This window comes from Mobula hypostoma, chromosome 14 (genome assembly GCF_963921235.1).
Source record: "Mobula hypostoma chromosome 14, sMobHyp1.1, whole genome shotgun sequence".
NCBI classification, from domain to species: domain Eukaryota; kingdom Metazoa; phylum Chordata; class Chondrichthyes; order Myliobatiformes; family Myliobatidae; genus Mobula; species Mobula hypostoma.
Window position 1 is genome coordinate 6,768,755 of NC_086110.1, and position 19,868 is coordinate 6,788,622.

At 42.4% G+C, this 19,868-nt stretch overlaps 1 protein-coding gene across 1 annotated transcript in view; it reads right to left on the minus strand.

Moving 5' to 3' along the window:
- vac14 (vac14 homolog (S. cerevisiae)) overlaps nucleotides 1-19,868 on the minus strand; it is a 454,421-nt gene that overhangs the window by 384,978 nt on the left and 49,575 nt on the right. Inside the window, exons 8-10 of the mRNA XM_063066634.1 lie at nucleotides 18,056-18,162; nucleotides 16,604-16,738; nucleotides 9,302-9,448 (exon numbers count right to left, since the gene is read on the minus strand). Of these exons, the coding sequence (XP_062922704.1) occupies nucleotides 9,302-9,448; nucleotides 16,604-16,738; nucleotides 18,056-18,162 (389 nt within the window). The remainder of the gene's footprint in view (nucleotides 1-9,301; nucleotides 9,449-16,603; nucleotides 16,739-18,055; nucleotides 18,163-19,868) is intronic.

A 19,868-nucleotide genomic window follows, 5' to 3' on the forward strand; every position in this document is an offset into this window, starting at 1 on the left:
AGCAATATGGAAAATTAGACTATTGTCTGTAGAGGAATGAGCAGGTGAGAGAATCAAAAGAGGGCAAAATCTATCCAACAGCGACCACAATATAAGATGATAATGAAGAATAAAAGTACATAGTTTGAAGTTGATAAAATGGGAAACAATAATGACAAACAGCAAGAAGGGTAAGAATATCAAGCACACTGTCTATAGATTCCTTCATTGTGGCAAGATCTACAGTACATACTGTAATGCTCAACCCAAAGTTGGGTTTGTTGTCATATACATAAGGACACTTAAGTACAGGTGCAATGATAAACTTACCTCCAGCAGCATCCCAGATATATTTCATCATATAAGCAGCATTCACAAGGAAAAAAATAGAGTGCACTACTTTATCTTGCCTAGATCATCTTAAAATGAGTGATTGTAATCCATCCTGACTCAGGGTTTTATCCCCTTTTAGTCTGGCAAGTTATTTAATAATGTACTCATCCCATTATTCAGGTGTTCTGTCTGCCTGGTTAATATTGAACTAGGAGAATGATCTGATGTCCTGTCATCTCCCTGTTCGAAGTTGACAAAATGGGCAACAACAATGTCAAAGAGAAATAGAAAATATTTAAGCAGTGTTCAGCAAAGAGCAGGCAAATAGAGTCCAAAAGAATAAGTTCAGCACTCTTGAGACTCCATGGTGACTAAGGATGTGGAGGGTTGAGGAACAGACCAATATTAAATACGAGTGTGAGAAAATACAAAACGATTGCCTAAAAATGCAATTAGGAAGGCAGTGGGGAACTCTTTGGGGGATTCCTCTGACATCAACCCATTCTACTTGTTGTCTCTGCTCGCTTCTGTTGCAACTTAAAACAATCTTTACTCGAATTTATAGCAATCATAGAGAGAAATATAGCACAGATCCGGGCCAATTGGTCCAATGAGTTCTCACCAATCATCAAACATTTTACAATAATCTTACATATATTCCTTTTTCAAATTCTCCCCACATTCTCTTCAATCCACCCCCCAACAAAAACACTAGGGGAAACTTACACTGACAAATCAACCTACCAATCTGCACTATTTCAAGATGTGAGGTGGAAACCAGGGCACTCAGAGGAAACCCATTTGGTCACAGAGAGAATGTACAAATTCCACAGAGATACCAAACAAGGTCAGGACTGAATCCAGCTCATGGCATCGTGAGGCAATGCTCTTACCACCTGCACTCCCACGTCACCACTGAATGGTCATTTCTTCAAAATATTAAGTGGTTCTGCTGCCTGCTCATCAGATTTTCAACTGCAGTTTGATACTTTGTTTTTAGATTGTATGCATCCTAGTTGGCATTTCATTAAACTGGCTATCAGGAATCACAATATCTACATTGAAGGAAGGAGAGAGAACAGGGAGAGAATGCAGATGGGACAGCTTAAGACTATAAATGTAGGAGCAGAATTAGGCCATTTGGCCCATGGAGTCTGCTCCACCATTCAATCATGGTTGATTTATTATCTCTCTCAACCTCATTCTCCTGATTTCTCCCTGGAACTTTTGATGCTCTTACTAATCAAGAACCTATCAACCTCTGCTTTAAATAGACCCAATGACTTGGCCTCCACAGCCGTCAGTGGCAATGAATTTCAAATTTGCTCTCCTCTGATTAAAGAAATTCCTCCTCATCTCTGTTCTAAAGGACATCCATATATTCTGAGGCTGTGCCCTCTGTCATAGACTCACTCCCCCTATCAAAAACATCCTCTCTGAGTCCATTATGTGCAGGCCTTTCATTCTTCAATAGGTTTCAACGAGATTCCCCATTGTTCTTTTAAACCCCAGAGCCACCAAACGTTAACCCTTTCATTCCCAGAATCATTCTCTTCTGGACCCTTTCCAATGCCAGCACATTGGTGGGAGTAAAACAAAGATTGGAATTGAGCCTTGTCTCATAAGTACTGTTGGGTAGCTCGATGCTGAGGGCACAGCTGAGGGCCTGGATGTCACCAAGTGTCCATGTGCTTTCCAGCTGACATCAGTAGTCAAAACCACACTCTGCTCCCCAGATGCGACTGGGCAGACAGGGAGTGGATCATCTCCAGAACAAATAAGACCAGTTCCAGCAGCATGGACACCCCTCATCACTTCCCCCAACCTCTTTTAATGTGGTGAGCAGATGAATCTGGGTCAAGCTGAAAAATCTTATTATGTGGGCAAAGTCATTTCAGGACAACTCTGAAAAACAAAGCCAGACAGCTTGGTACAACAGTAGTGTCCACCCAACAGTACAACATTACATTGAAAGCTGCAGTTCCCACGCATCCTTACTATCAGACAGAAACTGCACTTTTGAGACAATGGGTCTCAGTTTTAAGTCATCATCCAGTGCTAAATGGAGGAAGGTTCGCAAGCTTTGACGGTGGGTCTACGGCGCCATCTGCTGGATGAAAATTTCAACTTCCTGCAGTTGCTGATGTACTCAAAGTGACAAGATCACATTCACGTTCTTGAAAAGGCACCTCCAAAACAAAAACACATCACACCACTGCAGTGCAACAAAATAAACATGAAAACAAACTGGGAAGAAATATGTAGGTCTTGGGGTCAGGAGATGAAGAAACTGATGGAGGGAACTGTCAGGTAACTGCAGACTGGAATCCAGTGGCTGGAAGCAAATACCAGCTTGTTTGATGTGGTTCATTATCTCAGGTAAAACCTCTTCAGCTTGAAAGAATTCACAATCTCTACATGTAAAGGATGCCAGGAAACTGGGAGAACTCCAGCAAAACTAGCTGTCATTTGCTTTGTATTTTCTTGTATACCAAGAAACACTTCAGGCAATATTTTTCCAAGTAGGTTTCCATTTTGCCCTTCAATGATTAGGTCAGTAAAATGAAATAACAGATTTCTTGTCCGATTTCTTTATATCTACTAATTGAACACAATAAACACTTAATCATTCTGAGTGTGAATCATTATAGCTCATCATCCCCGCCATCTCGACGTCCATGCAGAGGCTGCATAGACCGTCTTGTGATCTTCCAGTTCAGCCACCACTTCCAGCACGACTGTCCTTCTGCAGGGAACTCTTCATTCAGCTGACAGTGCAGCTGCCCTTTATACTCCACCACTGACCACCCTGCCTTACGCTGCCAGCCCCACTGATGCAAATCTTTACACCTACTGGGAAACCCACCTTTTCCAAACTGCAACCTCATTTTCCTGACCAAAGAATCTATTATTTTAGACAAGCTTCATCCTTTTACACTTCACTCCTTCCGAATATAGACGTGGTACTGCTTCCTCCAACTACCTTGCAATATAATACTATATACAGGCTCTCTCTGGGACACAAATGCCTGATTAATGGACACCACTATACATAATCGTCCACAATGGTATTACATTCAAAAATTCAATGTGCTTAAGTGTCCCCACTTTAGTAATTGCTCTTATTTATCAAGATATTCGCCAGTTACATTTACATGCATTAGGAATTTGCTATGGTGTTTTGGTACGATAAGCAACAAAAAACAACATTCAACAATTATAAAGAATAAATTATAAGAAAATAAGGTTTTATCCGGATAAAGAATAAATGTACACAAATATGTATATACCAGCATACATTTATAATATAAACTGCATTATCAAACACGGTTTAAAGTGTTTACAGTGCAGTGCAGTGACTGAGGGTAATAGATAGGGGGTGTGCAGTGGAGGCTAACTAGAATGGTTGATCAGATTAACTGCCTGGAGAAAGAAACTTTTAAGATGACATCGTTTTCACTTTACTAGCTCTGTAGTGGTTTCCAGCAGGGAGCTTTTGGAAAAGGTAGTTTTATAGTTAGGTAATTATTTCTCTTCTGCCCATGTCTTTGTCCAAGACACATACAAGTCCTACGATGATGGCAGACTACAGCCAATGACCTTTTCTGCTGACTTAACAGTTGGCTGTAGTTTTTATATATTGTGAGAAGATGCTGCACCAAACCAGACAGCAATGGCTGATGTGAGGATGCTCTCTATGATGGCAGTGTAAAATTACAGTTTGTTCTGGGGAAGATGAAATTTTACCATTAAATTATCAGTGTGATGTACTTTTACTGCCACTCACTGCAACACTGCGAAGGTGCATTAACCACATCGAGAGATTTTTTGAGTCCTCTCCTACCTTACGGACAAAATCTACAACAAAAATCCATTTGTTAAACAGGGATGGCCTCTGTCCGTGCGCAAGAAGAAAGTAATTTCACAGGTAACAATAGGTTAAGAACCCAAGGGGGGAAAAAAACACTACAGGCACATACTAGTCCCAATCACCACCTAATCAGTCAGTAAAGACAGCGATACCTGGTTAGCTCACCAACCCAACATTCATACTCAGTGCTTGTCCACTTTTTCAGAATAAGATTTATCATCACGGACATACGCTGTGAAATTTGTTGTTTTGTGGCAGCAGTACAGTGCAATACATAAAATATACTATAAATTATAATAAGAAATGTGTATTAAAAATAAACATAAATAGTGCAAAAAGAGAGCAAAAATAGCGAGCTAGTGCTCAGTTCAGAAATCTGATGGAAGAAGCTGTTCCTAAAACACTGAATGTGTGGCTTCAGGCTCTGTACTTCCTCCCTGATGGTAGTAATGAGAAAATGGCATGTCTTGGGCACTGGGGGTCCTTCATGATGGACGCCACTTTTTTGAGGCACTGCTTTTGAACAAGTCCAATATGGTGGGAAGACTTGTGCCCATGATGAAGTTTACGAGCCTCTGCAGCTTTTTCTGACCCTATGCAATGGCCCCTCCATACCAGGCGTCAATGCAATCAGTCAGAATGCTCTCCATGGTACACCTGTAGAAATTTGCTGGTCTTTGGTGACATACTAAATCTCCTAATGAAATATAGCCCCTGGTGTACTTTCTTTCTAAATGCATTAATATGTTGGACTGAGGATAGATCTTCAGAGGTGATGGCATCCAGGAACTTGAAACAGCCCATCATTTCTACTGCTGATCCCCCAGTAAGGACCAGTCTAGGTTCCCTTGGCTTCCTCTTCCTGAAGTCCACAAACAATTCCTTGGTTCCACTGACATTGAGTGCAAGGTTGCTGCTGTGATACCACCAAACCGTTTGTCTCAGATGGGCACTGGTGAAGGAAACAATCAATATACCCAATTGCCCTGAGCATCCATAGGCCCTACTACATCCATAGACCCAGTACCAAGTAAGCAGTATTATAGCTTTCACTGTGAATGACCAGACAGTAAGCAAATGTGCATCACCCCCACTCCGCCACGCACAAGGAAAAGGCAACGTACAGCCCAGCAGTGCTATTCTTGCTGTTGTTGAACACAATAAGCAGGTGGTTAGAAAAGCATTCCTCTTTTCAAAAGAGAAATAATATAAAAGGAAATGATCTGATCAGGAGAGACAAAGAGAAGAGCAGATTCAGTCGCAGGAATATTAATTATGTGACAATATAGTTTAGAAAGGTGAGACAGCATCTCACACTAATTTAAGAAATTCTCAATTTAGCAAATAAGACTAGTAGGGAATCTTTATCAATCAGAACATAGCACAGGAACAGGCCCTTCAGCATACAATGTTGTGCAGAACTAATTACATTGATAATCAAATGGCTAACTAAACTAAGGCCTTCTGCTTATACAATGTCCATATCCTTCCATTTCCCTCACATTCACTTGCCTCTGAAAAGTTCCGAATGTCTCTGCCTCGACCATCACCCTGGGCAACACATTCTAGGTACCTGCTACTCCCTGTGTAAAAAACTTGCCCCTCACATCTCCTTTGAGCTTATCCTAACTGCATGCCCTCTTATATTGAATTAGACATTTCAACACTTGGAAAAATATACTCACTGTCTACTCTAACTGTGCCCTTCATGATCTTATCAGATCTCCCCTCAGTCTCTGCTACTTTGGAGAAAACAACCCAGGTTTGTCCAGCCTCCAGTTATAGCATGCCCTCTAATCCGGGAGCATCCTGGTAAACTTCTGCACCCTCTCCAAATCCTTGACATCCTTCCCATAATGCGGCAACTGGAACTGCATGCGATACTCCAGTTGCAGCCTAACTAGAGTTTTTTTTAAAGCTGCAACATCTTGACTTCTGAACACAATGCCCCAACTATCCCCACCCTATCAACCTGTGTAACCACTGTCAGGGAGCTCTGAACTTAAGACTCCAAGATCCCTCTGCTCATTAACACTGTTACGGGTCTTGCCCTCAACAGTGTACTGTCTCTTTGCATTTGACCTATCAAGGTGCAACACTTCACATTTGGCTGGATAAAACCCCATCTGCCATTTCTCCACCCATATCTGCAGCTGATCTTTATTTATTTATTGTTTATTTATTAATTGAGATACAACACGAAGTAGGCCCTTACAGCCACGCTGCCCAGTAACCCCCTGATTTAATCCTAGCCTAATCATGGGACAATTTACAATGACCAATTACCCTACCAACTGGTACGGCCATGGATTGTGGGAGGAAACCGGAGCACCCAGAGGAATCCCACGTGGCGATGGAGAGAACGTACAAACTCTTTACAGACAGTGGTGGGAGTTCAACCCGTGTCACCTGTACTGTAAAGCCTTGTGCTAACCACTACGCTACCGTACTGCCCCATCCAACTGTATTTTTCACCAGTCTTCTACGCTATCCAAACTACCAATCGTCGTATCGTCTGCAAAGCCACGAACCCCACCCATCTACTTTTTCATCCAGGTCATTTATATACAATCACGAACAGCAGAGGTTCCAGCTCAGATCCCTGCGGAACACCACTCATTACAGACCTCCAGCTCGAATAACTCCCTTTGACCATTACCCTCTGCCTTCTATGGGCAAGACAGTTCTGAATCAAAATGGCCAATCACCATACATCTATTCTTCTGGATGAGATACCACTTCAAACATATTACTAAAATCCATTCAGACAGCATCCACAGTCTACCTTCAACAATCACTCTCATCACCTCGTCAAAAAGCTCAATCAAGTTGCTAAGACATGATTTGCTCCCCACAAAGCCATGCTAGCTGTCCCTAATTAGGTCATGGTTTTCTAATAAAGCACAAACAATTACTGAGCATAGAACAATTGAGGCACAGGAACAGGGCCTTCAGCACACTGTACAAGCTTAAAGCAATGAGTGACAGCAATAGGAAGGGGCTTGAGGTGGGGCATCAGACTCAAAGAAAAGGTGAAGACTGAGGGAGAAAAATGGCCTCTCTGTGAAGTTTCTATGATTATTTCAAGTGAAATTTAGAAATCTAGTACAAGCTACACTTACAGCTAACAAAACAATGACTGTTCCACGCATGAGCTACCTCTTGAAGGTACAAGCTTCCGAGTCAGATGTGAAACTGATGACAGTGTGGCCACCAGACACTAATAAGAACCAGCTCCCATTCCCGTTCACTAACAACTCATGGTCCAGGGTGTGGCTCGGTTCAACTCTGGCATACCTCGATGTTGGGTGAGTGTGGGGAGGTCTTCTTGCATTCACACCCCATTGTCTCAGCAGGGTGATGATTGATAATGGCAAGCTACCAGAGAATGAAAGCTAGAGAGACCATGTCAGTGTGAGACCCAAGCATGAACCAGCCATGGATTACACTTTCTTCCAAGATCAAGGTCTCTGGTGGGAGGCTGAATCCTAGCCAAATTGGCAAAGCCTGCACAGTCCAGGATTTCTCCCACATCAAGAGACTCGGACAGCACTGAGGTGCCACCCCCAGCAAACTGGCTGTCAAGTGTATTAGACAATATTAGTCACAAACAGAACACACGACAGAACTACTGGAAATGGATTGCATGGGAAAATTCCAGATTGGTTTGTCACTATTAAGACTACTTGCTCATTAAGAAATAAGCATCCTCAACTTGCATCCCCTTAGCATCAGCTATCATCTGGAGGAACATGTCCTGCATCCATATTAGAGCAATTAAGACCAACTGCTTTCTACTTCACTTGGTTATTTTACAGCACAAAATCAGTCCTGCTAATATTAAAACTAACACACATGCACAATGCTGGAGGAATTCAGCAAGTCAGGCAGCATCTATGGAGATGAATAAAGAAACACTGAATCTTTATTTCTCTCCATAGTCATTGTCTGCCCTGCTGAGTTCCTCCAGCATTATGCATGTGTTAGTGTTATTCTGGATTTCCTGCATCTGTGGTATCTCCTGTTTATGTTGTTAATATTAAATATTCCTCAGGTGTCTCATAGCCAGTAGAATTTAGTAAGCTGTGGGAATTATTTCCTCATAATTCAGAATGCCGACACACAGAATAAAATGAGAGGTATTAATTTAAATTAAATTTAATGTCTATTCCAAATTGTCACTGCGTTCCACACTTTCCTCCAAACTGCAGAAGTAGGTCCTTCAAGTTGCTATGGAAACAAACAGCTGATAAAAAAGCCCTTGGGCCAACATGCCCTTGCTAAATATCTACACTGAATGCAATTATCAGCAATTAGGCAGAACCTTTGCATGCCTTGGCTTGAAGTTAATCAGCAGAATGAGCAAGATTAAGTATCTTAATGACTCAAGAGCTGAACTAGATTTAGTTGGGTTGGATTTTGAAAGCCAATTTGCCTTTCTTACCTACTGCATTTGAACCAATGAAGGCTGTTGTGGTAAAAGCATGGTGTGATGTGGTGTTGAGCAAGTTTACATTTTGCTGCTCCACTGCAAAAACCCAGTTTGAGTGCTTTGGGTTTGGGAATGGGGGCTTGAAACATTTTAAGTGCTAGAAGCTTTTCTCTTTGGAGTGAAGGAGGATGATTGGTGACTTAATGGGGGGGTACACAATGATAAGAAGCATAGAGAGTTCTTCCCAGGGCAGAAACGGTTAATATGAGGAGGCTTCATTTTATAGTGTTCGGAGGAAAGGTAAAGGAGAATGTCAGAGGTAAGTTCTTTTTTACAGAGAGAGTGGTGAATGCATGGAACGAGCTGCCATGGATGGTGGTAGAGGCAGATACATTTAAGAAACTCTTGGATAGTATGTGGGTGGAGGGCTACATAGGAGGGAAAAGTTGGATTAGAGTTCAGCACAACATTGTTTCTGAAGGATCTGTACTCTGCTTTAATGTTCTATGTTCTGGAATACTGAATCCAATGGAGGGCATTTCAGCTCAGCAACACTCATAACTGTGTGCAGGACTCTGGAAAATCAGCTGGTAGGGGCAGAGGTTGGAATTACTGTTAAATACGTTTCAAACCACAGCCCAGCTGAACTTGTGTCACTAAGAACAAATCAAAGCAGTGCTGCTTACCGTCGGAGGAGTTCTTGCAGCTCGGGTCTGCATCAGTGTTGCTATCCTGTGGCAGCAGCGACACCTGATGGATATTGTCGCAATCATCCTCAGGCAGGATCAGCTTCATCAGCGTCTGGTTACACACGTTTGCTACCTCTTTGATACCTAGTCTCCGGGTCAAGGAGCAGACACAAGAATATCATTAAATAGACATGATGGGTGGAAGGGACTGTTTTTGTGCTGCGCAACTCTCTGATTAAGTAGGACGAGATCGAGAAATTAAGGCTGAAATCATATGCAGGACAGTTCAGGAACCCGTGGTGTAGGGAGGAAGTAATGGCACTAGCAATTCTGAGGCTTGGACTGATGAGCTGCAGCCACAGATTCAAATCCCATCATAGTAGCCGGAGAATGCTGCATCAATAATAAGGATCAGAAATGCAACCATCTAATGAAATTGACCATTGGGAAGATGATCTGCAGTTCCTACCTAATCTGGTCTTGTGTGCAGCCAGCTAACTCAAAAAAGAGGAAAGATAATTAATCAAACAGCTGGACTCTGGACATTGTTTTGAGAAACCTGTCTGACATCTGGGAACTGCAATGGTTGGCTCCAACAACTACAACCAACCGGGTGACATGTCAGCATTCATGGTTCCTCCTCAACTCCCATATAGTTTTACTCTGTCTTCTAACTTATATATTTCCTGCAAGGACAAAGGGTTTGAAGGAAAATTTTAAAAGTCTCCAGGACCAAATTGTCCAGATGAGAAAATTTGAAGCAAAATCTTAAAATAACCAGGTCAGGTAGCATCTATAGAGAAGAACAACTATTTGAGACTGCTGAGGTCTTGACCAAGATCTTCATGTCATCTCCATATCAGCATTTGGATAATCATAAGGAACATTCACACAACTTTCAGCAGAGTTGGTCATGCTTCAAGAACTTGATTGAGATTTTCTTTTTGAGATTGTGTAAAGGTGATTGAGGAAGGTAGAGCTGCAGATGTTTTCTACATAAATTATAGTAAGGCAGTTGACAAGGTTCTACATGGCAGGCTTATCCAAGAGGATCCATGATGACTTGGCTGTTTGGATTTGGAATTGGCTTGCCCATAGACAACAGATGCTACTGGTCAATGGAACATTCTGGCCGGAGGTCCGTTACTAATGGTTTTCCATCGAGATCCATACTGGGACCTCTGCTGTTTGTGATAACTTGGCTGAAAGCATGGATGAGTGGGTTAGTAAGTTCCCAGAAGGTACAATATAGGTGGTGCTGTGGATAGTGTAGAAGATCACAAAAGAACATAGATTAGTTGCAGATATGGGCAGAGAAATGGCAGATAAGAATTTAATCCAGCTAAGTGTGAGGTGATGCACTTTGGGAGATCAATGTAAAGGGACAGTACACTATTAATGACAGGACAATTAACAGAGCTGATGTACACAGGGATCATGGGTCCAACCCCATAGCTCCCTGGAAGTGACTGCATGGGTTGATAGGGAAGGTGTATGTCATGCTTGCCTTTATTGGTCAAGGCACTGAGCTCAAGAGCAAGAAAGTTCAGTTGCAGCATTTTAAAAGTCTGTTTAGGTTGCATCTGCAGAATTGCATTCAATTCTAGTCTCACCATTATTGGATGGGTGCAGAGGCTTTCAAGAGGGTGCAGAAGTGGCTTATCTGGATGCTGCCTTGATAAAGAGGGCATATGCTATGAGGAGAGGTTGGACAAGTTTGGGTTGTTTTCTCCAGAGCAGAGGCTGAGAACCAAACTGGTAGAGGTTTATAAGATTATGAGCAGCATAGACAGACAACTTCCATCATTTTCCTTTGGTTGAAATGTCTAATACTAGTGGGTATGCTTTTAAGGTAGGGGGGAGATGCAGGGCAAATTTTTCTTTAATACACAATGATGGATGCCTGGAATGCACTGCTGGGGCAGTGGTGGAATCAGATACAATAGAGATATTTAAGAAGCTCTCATAGACATATCAATGTGTAGAGAATGGAGATATTTGGATAATTTGTAGGCAGAAGGAACTAATTTAGTTAGGTTTTAAATTTCTAATTTAATTCGGCCTGTTCTTCAGCTATACTGTTCTATGTTCAAGGTTAACTAGAATATTTCAGCTCCACAACCTTTCATCAAAAAGGAGCATCTGGAAACATAGAAACACAGAAAATAGGTGCAGGAGTAGGCCATTCGGCCCTTTGAGCCTGCACCGCCATTCAGTATGATCATGGCTGATCATCCAACTCAGAATCCTGTACCAGCCTTCCCTCTATACCCCCTGATCCCCGTAGCCACAAGGGCCATATCTAACTCCCTCTTAAATATAGCCAATGAACTGGCCTCAACTGTTTCCTGTGGCAGAGAATTCCACAGATTCACCAATCTCTGTATGAAGAAGTTTTTCCTAATCTCAGTCCTAAAAGGCTTTCCCTTTATCCTCAAACTGTGACCCCTCGTTCTGGACTTTCCCAACATCGGGAACAATCTTCCTGCATCTAGCCTGTCCAATCCCTTTAGAATTTTATACGTTTCAATAAGATCCCCCCTCAATCTTCTAAATTCCAAAGAGTATAAGCCCAGTCGATCCAGTCTTTCTTCATATGAAAGTCCTGCCGTCCCAGGAATCAATCTGGTGAACATTCTTTGTACTCCATCTATGGCAAGGATGTCTTTCCTCAGATTAGGGGACCAAAACTGCACACAATACTCCAGGTGTGGTCTCACCAAGGCCTTGTACAACTGCAATAGTACCTCCCTGCTCCTGTGCTCGAGTCCTCTTGCTATGAGTGCCAGCATACCATTCGCCTTTTTCACTGCCTGCTGTACCTGCATGCCCACTTTCAATGACTGGTGCATAATGACACCCAGGTCTCGTTGCACCTCCCCTTTTCCTAATCGGCCACCATTCAGATAATAATCTGTTTTCCTGTTTTTGCCACCAAAGTGGATAACCTCACATTTATCCACATTAAATTGCATCTGCCATGAATTTGCCCACTCATCTAACCTATCCAAGTCACCCTGCATCTTCTTAGCATCCTCCTCACAGCTAACACCGCCACCCAGCTTTGTGTCATCCGCAAACTTGGAGATGCTGCATTTAATTCCCTCATCCAAGTCATTAATATATATGGTAAACAACTGGGGTCCCAGCACTGAGCCTTGCGGTACCCCACTAGTCACTGCCTGCCATTCTGAAAAGGTCCCATTTATTCCCACTCTTTGCTTCCTGTTTGCCAACCAATTCTCGATCCACATCAATACCTTACCCCCAATACCGTGTGCTTTAAGTTTGCACATTAATCTCCTGTGTGGGACCTTGTCAAAAGCCTTTTGAAAATCCAAATATACCACATCCTCTGGTTCTCCCCTATCCACTCTACTAGTTACATCCTCAAAAAATTCTATGAGATTCCTCAGGCATGATTTTCCTTTCACAAATCCATGCTGACTTTGTCCCATGATTTCACCGCTTTCCAAATGTGCTGTTATCACATCTTTGATAACTGACTCTAGCATTTTCCCCACCACCGATGTTAGGCTAACCGGTCTATAATGCCCCGGTTTCTCTCTCCCTCCTTTTTTAAAAAGTGGGGTTACATTAGCCACCCTCCAATCCTCAGGAACTAGTCCAGAATCTAAAGAGTTTTGAAAAATTATCACCAATGCATCCACTATTTCTTGGGCTACTTCCTTAAGCATTCTGGGATGCAGACCATCTGGCCCTGGGGATTTATCTGCCTTCAATCCTTTCAATTTACCTAACACCACTTCCCTTCTAACATGTATTTCCCTCAGTTCCTCCATCTCACTAGACCCTCTGTCCCCTGCTATTCCTGGAAGATTATTTATGTCCTCCTTAGTGAAGACAGAACCAAAGTAGTTATTCAATTGGTCTGCCATGTCCTTGCTCCCCATAATCAGTTCACCTGTTTCTGTCTGTAGGGGACTTACATTTGTCTTAACCAATCTTTTTCTTTTCACATATCTATAAAAGCTTTTACAGTCAGTTTTTATGTTCTCTGCCAGTTTTCTCTCATAATCTTTTTTCCCTTTCCTAATTAAGCCCTTTCTCCTCCTCTGCTGGGCTCTGAATTTCTCCCAGTCCTCAGGTGAGCCACTTTTTCTGGCTAATTTGTATGCTTCTTCTTTGGAATTGATACTATCCCTAATTTCCCTTGTCAGCCACGGTGCATTACCTTCCCTGATTTATTCTTTTGCCAAACTGAGATGAACAATTGTTGTAGTTCATCCATGCGATCTTTAAATGCTTGCCATTGCATATCCACTGTTAACCCTTTAAGTGCCATTTGCCAGTCTATCTTAGCTAATTCACATCTCATACCTTCAAAGTTACCCTTCTTTAAGTTCAGAACCTTTGTTTCTGAATTAACTAGTCACTCTCCATCTTAATGAAGAATTCCACCATATTATGGTCACTCTTACCCAAGGGGCCTCTCCCGACAAGATTGCTAATTAACCCTTCCTCACTGCTCAATACCCAGTCCAGAATAGCCTGCTCTCCAGTTGGTTCCTCGACGTGTTGGTTCAAAAAACCATCCCGCATACATTCCAAGAAATCCTCTTCCTCAGCACCCTTACCAATTTGGTTCACACAATCTATATGTAGATTGAAGCCACCCATTATAACTGCTGTTCCTTTATTGCATGCATTTCTAATTTCCTGTTTAATACCATCCCCAACCTCACCACTACTGTTAGGTGGCCTGTACACAACTCCCACCAGCGTTTTCTGCCCCTTAGTGTTATGCAGCTCTACCCATATCGATTCCACATCCTCCCTGCTAATGTCCTTCCTTTCTATTGCGTTAATCTCCTCTCTAACTAGCAATGCTACCCTACCTCCTTTTCTTTCATGTGTATCCCTCCTGAATATTGAATATCCCTGAATGTTGAGCTCCCATCCTTGGTCACCCTGGAGCCATGTCTCTGTGATCCCAACTATATCATATTCATTAATAACAATCCGCACTTTTAATTCATCCACCTTGTTATGAATGCTCCTTGCATTGACACACAAAGCCTTCAGGCTCACTTTTACAACACTCTTAGCCCTCATACAATTATGTTGAAAAGTGGCCCTTTTTGATGCTTGCCCTGGATTTGCCGGCCTGCCACTTTTACTTTTCTCCTTACTACTCTTTGCTTCTACCCTCACTTTACACCCCTCTGTCTCTCTGCACTGGTTCCCATCCCCCTGTTGTGAACTAACCTCCTCTCTCCTAGTCTCCTTAATTTGATTCCCACCCCCCAACCATTCTAGTTTAAAGTTACCTCAGTAACCCTCGCAAATCTCCCCGCCAGGATATTGGACCCCTAGGATTCAAGTGTAACCCGTCCTTTTTGTACAGGTCACATCTGCGCCAAAAGAGGTCCCAATGATCCAAAAACTTGAATCCCTGCCCCCTGCTCCAATCCCCCAGCCATGCATTTATCCTCCACCTCATTGCATTCCAACTCTCATTGTCGCAAAAAAATTAGTTCTAAATGAATTGGGATCTGGGGCAAGAAAAGCAGAAGGAAATTTAACTCAGAAAAGTGCGAGGTGCTGCACTTTAGCAAGTTAAATCAGGCCAGGAATCATGCAGTAAATGGTAGTGGCCCGAGAAAGTGTTATATGAGGGGTGATTGATAAGTTCATGGCCTAGGGTAGAAGGAGATGAGTTATTAACTTCAAACTTTCTGCATTATTACTCAAAGAGTTGAACTGCACGTGCTTTTAACAAGAGCATCTTGGACCTCCAGGTGGTCCACAGCAGGGGTGATTGATAAGTTCGTGGTCTTAGGTAGAAGGAGATGAGTTATACAGCTCTTCTTACATGCATGTGCAGTTCAACTCTTTGAGTGAAAATGCAGAAAGTTTGAAGTTAATAACTGATGTACTTCTACCTTAGGCCACAAACTTATCAATCACCCCTGCTGTGGACCACTTTCTGGAGGTCCAAGACGCTGACTTCTACAAAGAAGGGATTTGTATGCTCCACAACCGCTGGACTAATTGTGTAAATGTAGGAAAAATAAATATGCTAGGTTTTCTAAAATTGACTCCTTCTACTGTAGGCCATGAACTTATCAATCATCCCCCACATCTAGCAGTACATAGTTCCCCAAAGGTAGCGAGATAGGTAGACAGAGTGGTTAGGAAGGCATTGGGGCATGCTTTCCTTCATCAGTCAGGGCACTGACTGCAGGAATTAGGTTAATATGTTGCAATGTACAAATCACTGGTCAGACTATACTTGGGAGTATTACGCACAGCTCTGGTTGCACAGCTTTAAAGGAAGGATCACATTAAGCTGGAAAGGATGTAGAAAAGATTCATGAGAAGGTTGCCGGAACTGGAGGGCTTGAGTTAGAAGGAAAGAATGAATATATTGGGACTTTTTTCCACTGGAGCATAGGAGGTCAAGAAGTAACCTTATCATAGGGTAGGGGAGTCTAAAACCAGAGGGCACAGAATTAATGCGAGAGGAGAAAGTTTTAAAAGGGAGCCAAGGAAATCGTTTTCACACAGATGGTGAGGGATCTATGGAATAAGCTGCACAGGAAGTGGTACAGGTGTGTAGAATTACAAAGTTCAGAAGACATTTGCAAGTACATGGATAGGAAAGACTTAGAGAGATATAGGCCATATGCAGGCAAATGAGACAGGCTCAGGCAGATTTTTTTTGTCATCATGGACGAGTTGGGTGAAAGGGCCTGTTTCCATGCCATATAGGTCCAAGACTCTTAAAGATGCAGAGCAGGATCGGGATGGAGTTGTTCATGGCAAGAGGGAGAGAAAAATGAAAATCTGCCATGGTTCAGGCTGGAGAGCAGCAGCACATAGAAAGAAACAACTTTGAACAATTATTCGAAATTACCAAAGAAATACAGTATAAAAGGAGTCTAACATGAAAATAGTCATTCACTGAATCTGTTAGCTTCATAAACTGGGAGTAAGGGAACTATAACTGAGCAAATGGTACTAATTCTTTAATGCTTCAACTAAGAAGCAACTTCCAGTCTAGGAAAGAGTGAAGGAAGGGTTTTATTGAAGAAAGGTAGCCTGGACAACATACACAATTAATGGGGCTCTAAAATTAGGTATCTTCTATGGGAGAAATGGATCAAATTTCAGTATGCAATTGAAGAGCAGATCAAAAAGGATAAATAAAGGATTAAATTTTACTTGTTAAACTCCCAACAAAGACAGTGCAAAAACAAGCTGACATGTTTCTTTGCACCAAACTCAAAGCAGTCAAAATTTGTGTCAGATAATGTTTGCAGTTCAAAAAGATACTCTTCTTCCTGTCATCATAGGAGAGGCAAGGCAGTACGGCAGTCAGAATTCCTGAAGAATAGGGCAGCATCACACGGCCAGCTAACTGAATGAACTCCCTCATCCACGTCATTGCAGTCAGCTGAATCAAATCATCTGTGAGAAGAGCAACAGAAGCAGTTTAACCACAACTTGTAAAGCACTGTGACCCTGTGAGACACATAACAAAAAACGTGACTGCAAGTCTAATGCAAGTTCGGGACTATATGTTTGCAGTCCCAAACTGCACCAATATGAGAGGTGGCTCAAGCACTAACCAACATTTCAAGAATATTGAACACCCAGGCAAACATAATAAAAACAAAATTCCCTGCATCAAGCAAGTGCTGAAGAGGCCACTGATTAACTAATGAATGTAGCTTGTACATCGGTAGATTAATGTATCCAATTATGAATTTGAGACAATATTTGGTGTTAACACTGAAATCAGAATAGTATTATTTTAACTAATTAAACCAAGCAAAATGAGCAATAATTTATGTGAATAACTTATACAAGAAACAGGACCAAGGTGATCCAACTTATTTCACGCATGTGCTTTCCACCAAGACACTTCTCCCAGACATTACAGATTTAAACCCTCACATTGGCTAATCCATGCAAAATGCAAACAAAGTAAAATTTATTATCAAAGTTATGTATATGTCACCATATATACTACCTTGAGATTTGTTTTCTTGCTGCACTTACAGGGAAATAAAGAAAGATAACCGAATTTATGAAAACCTACGCATAAACAAAGACTAAACAAAGAAATTTGAAATTAATTAAATTCCACAACATGTGTGGTAGGATTTGAATTAGTCTCTAGATCATTAATCCAGTCTTGAATCCAATAACAACCACTTTGTCACCATTCACTTTGGAGGGAAGATGTGAAGCAAAATAAACTAAGTGAATCAGTTCTTTAAAATATGCAGGAATAAGGATACAGAAATCATTAAAGGAAGCAGAACAAGTTGAAAGCACTTAAGCCGGCACATGGGGTCCTTGGTTTAATAAAAAACGTTTGCGTATAAACAAACCAGAAATGTTAAACCTTACTAAATTAATAATAGGCTCAGTTGATCACATCCGAATCTGAACATCAGGCATTGGGAAATTTTTAAAAGGTGGTCTAAGGAGAGCACAGGGATTTACTGGAAAGGTACCAAGCTGATATTACTTTCTTAAGAGCATGAGAAGATTAACGAGAGATTTTCTTGGAGATTCAAAATCATGAATGGTTGTGACAATACGAATCAGAAGAAATTATTTTCACACCCAAAGTGCACATTTTTAAGATAATTGACAACAGAGGAAGAAGGGAAAACAGTAGCATCATGATCAGGTCAGAGGCTGACCCCAGGGAAGACCAGTAATTGGAAGAGGGCTAGAATGGGCACCAGCATAGGGAGAGGACGGGCCACTCACCGGAGGCTTGACAATGGATGACCAAGATGTTGGCCATTTCTGCAAACTTGACACTCGTAGGGTTTTTCTTGATCTCTTTCAAAAACTCAACGAGGACTGTCTCACACCTGAATTGACAAACAACATGGTCATCTTTATTCTTTCTTCAGGCCAAGGTAGACTTTCAACCAACCTGCATAAATTTCTTCAGAAACACTTACTGATTCACGTTGAGAATATCTCAGTTCTGGTCATTTTCATTATAAATTATACTTCACTCTCAGATTTTCAAAATTAACTTCTGCGCACAAATACAGATCAAAATAACCTCTCATCCAGAAATGGAACTTTAATATTTGCTGTTTGAAAAGATGTAATAAAATCATTTTATGATGTAAATGCCACAACACTGAGTTGCAGTCACACCTGACGTAGATTATTTTCCTGTACGTCGCATCCGGCGTTTCTCTGGTTAGCGGATGATTTCCCTCCACGCCTCTCTGACGTAGTGGGGAACCGCGTACGAGGCAAGTTACAGCACTGGTTTGCTCTTGCCTTCTGCCAGGTGAGTTTCCAAAGAGATCACCAGCTCGTAACCCAGCACGGATGGAAAGTGTGCAGGGGAGCCGGCTGGATTCGAACTCGGGACCTTTCGTCCCGAAGTCCGATGCTGATGCCACTAAGCCACCAGCCAGATCTACAGCAGACATATGTGGTGATTTCATGCTTGAATGATGCTGTTTATCACCGAAAACAGATTGGCTATGGCTCAGCTTATTTCTGCATCGACCTCAGTGAGCCGCTCCTGATTTCACATCACGGCAAACTGTCTCAACCATTTGCTGCCTCAGCTCTTTTACAGAAGCAAAGTGGTTTTACCAAGTACAGGGACTTCCTCACATTGGTCACAGCAACCAGGTAACTAATGTTACGAGAATACACATAAAATTAAGATGTTTGCTGGCCTGGGCTAGCATCAGTGGCATCAGCAGTTGGTCTGCCACCTGCCCTCAGGGGAAGGAGAGATAAGGAACAATGGAGCAGCGTCTGGAGATGTGTAATGAAGGGATGTGGGAGGGAGAGCTGTCTGGAGCGGCTCCCCCCTTTGAACCCTGAACTGTTTGAAGTGATGGACAGGCGATACCCCAGCAGGGGGATAAAAAGGGACAGGTTCGCTAAGACAGACACACGCCACCCGAGGTAACGAGACCCTGGAAGCGGTACGCTTCTCACGAGTGGGTGAGAAGTGCCAGACAACGACCAGGGTGGAAAGGTACGATCAGCGGGAACCCGGTGTGTGTCCGCCCTTGCCTGGGTGCCGGGTTCACTGCAGAGGATCGACCGCATCTGGAGGAGGGGTCACAGTCGGTGACCTCAGGTGACATCACCAAGGACCCGCCCAAAAGCTGTTTGTGAGCCATCTCGCTGGTCTGTGAGCCATCTTGCTGGTCTGTGAGTGAAGCCGTTCTGAATGATGAGTTGTTCCTATTCTATCTCTCTCTTCCCCCACGTTGTCCACCGCCATGGCAACGATTACTGCGAACTGAACTACTAAACTGGACTGAACTTTGAGTCATTTTGAAATTGGTCATTTACCCCTAGACAACGATAGAGCTTGATTGATGCTGTTATCTTAATTCTGTGCACATGTGTGGTTATCATTGTTGAACTGTTGCATTTATTATCCTTTCGATTACTGTGTTGCTTGTTTCCTTAATAAAACTTTCTTAGTTCTAGTACTCCAGACTCCAACTGAGTGATCCATTTCTGCTGGTTTGGCAACCCAGTTACGGGGTACGTAACATAAGTGGGGTTCTCGTCCGCGATTTTGAAC